Below are 6,319 nucleotides of genomic sequence, written 5' to 3'. Positions count from 1 at the left end.
TCCAAAGCATGAATTATTAATTTATTTAAATATGATTGGCTGTAAAAACGACGCCAAGCTTAAAAATTTGAACTTAGCAGAAGGTTCGAGATTTTCAGAGGGAACAGACGCTTTGTGAAGCTATTCCCAAAAGATTTGGATTTTAAAATATAAATTTTCGGAAAATGTAATCAAAAAGTAGTGAAAAACAAACATTAAGAGTTACTTTTCGTATGGAAAGTGTTTTCAAGCAGATTTGACTTTAGAAAGTTACTAAAAATAAGATTGTAAGCTGAATGGACCTGGGGAGATCCGGAATTTCAACGTATAGCAGCATCTGGAGTGTTGAAACAGTTCGAACATCTTCGATGGACAATTATCAGGTGACATTACAAAACTTTAACATGATATCATGATTAACAAAAATTTAAAGAGAAAAGCATGCATAATAAAAATAAAAATTTAATAAGTTTAGTATCATTTACCGCTTTGGTAAAATAAATTTAAGAGAGAAATATTCCTTACTTACATAAATTGGTTTATATTCCATAATCACACAAATTTTCAGAGTCATTGAACTTCCATTTTGTTTTCATATCCCTTCATGTGGCGAATTAAAAATATATAAACCAGAGTATGTATCATATACATGTTATAATATTAAACATTTAACACTATTCAATGTATTTACCGAGATTGATGTTGCATTAAGCGTATTTTTCTTTCATTTAAATATATTTACGAAATTTTTCATCACAGTGTGGTCTTCAATTGTTTTTGGTTACATATTTTTACAGTTTTGTCCTTAATCCCTCTTATAGAATTAATTTCATCCCACACCTCTAAAGAAAAGAGTTTCCTGCAATATATGGATTCAGACATTGACTGAGCTGGTAGGTACAACAATTTCTCAATAGATGGCGCCCAATAGATTCGATACAAATCAATAAATAAAAATTTCAATGATGATATAACAAAATGTGTTTAATAATAATATAAAAAAAAATTGTATAAATTAAATATAAAATAATTAAAATTATAAAATTAAATTAAATCTTTTAATAATTTTATTAAATCATTAAATAATAAAAACTAAATAAAAAAAAATTAATTATAATAATTATAGTTATTATGAGTCATCATCATTATTGTTATCATTATTAAATACATAATAATTGGCTCAACCAACGTGGAATAAATAAATAATAAATAAATAAATTATTTTAAAATATATAATAATATATATATATATATATATATATATATATATATATATATATATATATATATATATATATATATATATATATTGTCATAGATAAAGAAAAGCAGAGAGGAAAAAGAAGAAAATCTAATTATCTAATTGTATGATAATTTTGTATTACGTTAAAATAATTTTTTTAATATTTAATGTTTTCATTCACCATGTAAATTAGATACCGATTTCAATTACCCAGTATTGTATTGTAAGGTATTAGTTTTTTTTTATAATGTTAAAATAATTCTATGAATTTTGGACAAATACGTTTATCATGTTAACAGTGCGGTTACATTCAATAGACAGTGTTTCTACGAACAATTAGCGGCAAAAGCGTTTGGAGGCGTTGATATATGACGTAGTAAGGATATTTGTTTGGACGAATGGAACTGAAGGGAGGATATAGTTTGAAGGATGTCAGAAGTTTTAATTTTTTTGACAAGAAAAGAACGAGAGTCAGGGTGTGTTTTAGAGAGCTGAAATAGAAGGTACTGTTGAAGAATAAGTAACAAGAATGTCGGTCTTCGTTAATAAAAAAGCCTTATAGGCACCCGTATATAAAAAGTACAAAGTAAAATGTTATTTTAAAAGTCAAAAGTAAATTCAACATCAAGTGAACACAGCTGTACAAAGGTATCCAAACATATACATTATTCTCTCCGTAAATAGTCTCTGTTTGCCACGCTTTTGGTTTCATTTGGTTGCATCGACCTATACGTAAAGACTCCAGTGAAATAGGACATAAACTTTCACATAAACTTTTTCGCGATTTTTAAATGGACTTTTGTTTACTAGGTAGTTATAATTCAATTTGTATTCATACTGGGTAATTTCGATTTCAAAATAATTTGCGTTATTTTTCAGATTTGTTTTCATTATTTTGCACAAGCATTTCATAGATTGTCTGTTTTTTTTTTTAGTTTATTCTATTATTAAAAATTTGTGTTTTAATTTTTTTTGGTATAATTAATTTTTCTTTAATATACGGTTATATTTTAATTTTTTTTTGATTTTTATTTTTCCATGAGTTTTTTCTGAGTATTGGTTTTGCATTTCTGCGATTGGATGATGTAAAACCTTGAGATAAATTTATTAATTTGAGCTAGCCCAATTAAAGTAGATATCAATAAGTAGAATCTAAACAATATTGTCGCCCAAGCGTGGGGCAAAAGCAGAAACACCAATACCCAGACAAAGTGTACTGGAAAATATATAAATTCTTACAGGATTTTTCTAATTTTTTTTTCTCTCTGCCAAATTTCGACAAAGTATTTTTGATTTTTATTATTCAAACCTTTTTCGCTTTGAATAATCTTGGAACAATTTTTTACATAACCAGATATTTTTATTTGATCAACATTCTTGTGGAATAGGCAAAGATAATAGTTCGGTTGGTTTGTAAGTTCACATTGTTAAGTCCAGAAAAAGGAAAGAAAATGGAGACAAGACTCAACAAAAAACAAAAGGAAACAGAAGAACGTTTTAGCGAGGAAGGAATAGAAAATGTAGACGAAGAAATTAGTATTACAGAAACAACAATCAAGGAGACTACCACAGAAATGTCAACAATGGATAGGATATTACAAATGCTACAGATACAGGAAGAAAACAGTAGAAGACAAGCAGAAAAAATAAAAAAAAGTATAGATGAAAACAGTAAACGACAAGATCTAGGTTTTAAACAAATGGAGCAGAGACTAGAACAGCATAAAGAGGAGGTACAAATGTATGTAAAACAGATGAAACATGAAGTAGAGCAGAAAACAAAGGAAATTAGCCAAAATTTAGAAAAACATACCAAGAAACTACAGAATTTGGAGAAACATGTAGAAGATAGAGACGAGGAAATAGAGGATAGATTTAGAAAATTGGATAAGAAACTATTGGAAGTAAAAACACAACATAATACTGGAGAAAGAAGACAAGTAATTATACACAATGGAGCAGAAAATAAGGTCCAATTTGGCGGGGATATAAAGAAACAGCACCCAGTCCCGTTTATTAGGATGCTTAAAAATAAAAAACAAGGATATGAAGAGTTTGAAGAGGCTAAGGATATGATAAGGACTCATTTTAAGGATGGAGCAGCATTATGGTTCGAGAGTAAGCAAAATGAGTTGCAAGATTGGGAAGAATTTGAAAGAAAATTTTTGAGATATTATTGGGGAAAAGAGAAACAGATGGTCGTGAATAGTGAACTACAAAATGGAAAATATGATGAGAAACTAGGAATATCTGAAGAGAAATATGCATTGCAAGTATACGCCAGTGGGCAATATTTAAATTATAATTATTCGGAAGAACAGCTAGTTGAATTGATAGCAAGACATTTTGACAATACAATGGAAGACTATGTCACCTTACAAGGTTATAGGGACATGGACAGTTTATGCCAGTTCTTAGTTGTAAGAGAAGCTCGAAGAAAAGAAAGAAGGACCGGTAAACAAACGGAAAACAATGGGAACAACCAAACAAACCGCACAAACAACTACAGACAGTCTCGTAATGAAAATCCTTACCGATACAATGGATATAGGGATAATGAGGGACAAAGATATACAAACAATTTTAATCAAAATAGGTATGAACAGAATAGAAATGGATATCATCAAAATAGATTTCAAAACAGTGGGAGAAATTATAACAATCAACCATATCAGCCAAATGCAGGTCGGGAAAATTGTAATAGAGGAAACCAATATAACAACAACAATGGACAAGGAAGAGAACAGAACAGAGAAATAAACAGCCTAAGTTTCATCAGAGAAGGAGAAAATGAACAAGGACACCAAGAAATAGACAATGTGGAAGTAGAAATCAATAGAGCAGGGTCGTCTTTTCAGGAGGGCACTCACTAAAAACAAGGATAAAATTTAATTCAGGAATATATACTCACCCTAGGGAATTTATCACTTTAGCGGGAAAAAAGGTTGAATACGTGCGTAATAATTTGGTTATGGTACAGGGGTATATTAAAAATAAAAAGGTTGATATACTTTTGGACACTGGTTCAGAGGTATCATTAGTTAATAAACAATTGATAAAGGATTTAGGACTAGATTCTCACAGGTATAATATTTCTCGAATAAGGTTAGTGAGTGCTAATTCAAAAAAGATTTCGACTACGAATGAGGCTATTGTTTTGACATTGAGATTTAAAAATAAAGAATATTTGATTAATTGTTTTATAATTGAGGACATGAAGTATGATATTGTCATTGGAGTGGATGAATTGGATAAGTATGGAACGAAAATTAATTTTGCAAACAAATATATAAAATTTGGAGAGGACATAATGGAAGAAGGTTTAAAGGAAAAAGAAGATGAGCAGGAAGTCAGTACAGCGCCGAATAAGGTACGCACATCAATAACTGACAAGAAAGATGAAAATAAAGAGGTACAAGAAGATGACACAGGAAATGAAGTAGATGTTTTTACAACACAATTTGAATATAAGAAAATGAGAAGTGTGGCATCGCAAACGATGGACACCGATGAAAGAAAAGAGGGGAAGAAGAGGAGGAGAAGAAATAGAAAAAAAAGAAGTGTGACGCCGATACAGGTGGACACATCTTTAGGACAAGAAGAGAAAGAAGAGGAAGAAGGAAATTTAGATATCAGTACAGCGCCGCAAAAGGTGGGTACAAATATGACGGAAAAGGAAGTTGAAATATTGGATGAAGAAGAAGCTGTAGTTTTTGAAGAAGAAGAATCGGAGAAGAGAGAATTGGAGTTAAATATGTGTACAACGACAAGGCATTGCGAAAGTGAAGAAGAGACATCAATAGTTTGTGGAGAAGAAATGACGTATGACTTAAAAAAATTACTGGCAAGACATACGGGATTAATCAATACAGAAAATAGAGCAGCGACAAAATACGAACACACGATTAAAATGAAAAACTTATCTAATTTCCGCTCGAAGACATATCCTATTCCATTTAAATATAGAAAAGATGTAGGTCAAGAAATAGATAACATGTTGAGGGATAAAATAATTGAAAGATGTGATTCACAATACATAAATCCAGTAGTTATTGTTAAAAAAAGTAATGGGGACATAAGGATTTGTTTAGATGCACGTAATTTGAATTCATGTACAGTGCCCCAATACGAGGCCCCGTTGAATATAGACTCAATTTTTGGTAGAATCACAGGATCTAGTTTTTTTACAAAATTGGACTTAAAACATAGTTTCTGGTTAATTCCTTTAGCAAATGAATGTAGGGATTATACTGCTTTTTCTATCGACGGAGTGGTATATAGGTTTAGGGTAGTGCCATTTGGTTTACAAAGTGCATGCGCGGCTTTGGTAAGGGCATTGCACACGATTTTAAATAAACACGGTGATTTTGTTTTACATTATATCGATGATTTGTTGATTTATTCCCATGATATGTCTAGCCATATGAATCACATAAAGATAGTTCTCAAAGAACTAGATAAAGCAGGTTTAAAATTAAACATAGGAAAATGCAAGTTCTTTCAAAAAGAGGTGATTTACTTAGGTTTCAAACTAGACAGGCAAGGCATAAGCCTAGATGAAGAGAGAGTCAAGATCATAAAAGAATACATACGTCCAACAAATTTAAAAACACTGAGAGGATTTTTGGGAATGATAAACTATTTTAAGAAGCTCATTCCAGACATCAGCCAAAAGGAACTGCCATTGATAGGTCTTTTGAAGAAAAATGAAAGATGGAAATGGGGCAAAGAGCAGGAAGAAGCATTTCAAAATCTTAAGACAGAATTTGCAAATGGAAGTAAGATATACTATCCGATATACACAGCACCGTTTATTTTACGAACAGACGCTTCGATGAATAAGTTTGCAGGGGTGTTATCCCAAATACAAGAAGAAATAGAAGTTCCAATATGCTTTGTGTCCAGAGTAACAAAAACATACGAAAGACGATATAGCGCGACCGAGCTAGAATTTGCCAGTATTCTTTTCTGCGTGAATAAACTACGTTTTTATTTATTGGGATCAAAGTTCACCATAGAAACAGATCACGCCGCTCTTGTTAACATCATGAACAATAGAGTAGTAAACAACAGAATACACCGTGGTATTTTATTACT

At 30.8% G+C, this 6,319-nt stretch overlaps 1 protein-coding gene across 1 annotated transcript; it reads left to right on the top strand.

Annotated features, from left to right (window-relative positions):
* The first annotated feature begins 2,673 nt into the window (after nt 1–2,673).
* LOC126880782 (putative uncharacterized protein DDB_G0282133) lies at nt 2,674–4,095 on the top strand. Its single transcript, XM_050644837.1, has one exon. The coding sequence runs from the start codon at nt 2,674–2,676 to the stop codon at nt 4,093–4,095; it is 1,422 nt and encodes a 473-aa protein (XP_050500794.1).
* Nucleotides 4,096–6,319: the final 2,224 nt, after the last annotated feature.

The sequence above is a fragment of the Diabrotica virgifera genome, chromosome 2, assembly GCF_917563875.1.
Source record: "Diabrotica virgifera virgifera chromosome 2, PGI_DIABVI_V3a".
In the NCBI taxonomy this organism is placed as follows: Eukaryota; Metazoa; Arthropoda; class Insecta; order Coleoptera; family Chrysomelidae; genus Diabrotica; species Diabrotica virgifera.
Note: the sequence above shows the minus strand (reverse complement) of the source record. Positions and strands in the feature narration are given on the sequence as shown.

What these genes read in the sequence shown, in the direction of transcription:
- LOC126880782 (XM_050644837.1), top strand. Translation starts at nt 2,674, where the DNA reads ATGGAGACAAGACTCAACAAAAAACAAAAGGAAACAGAAGAACGTTTT.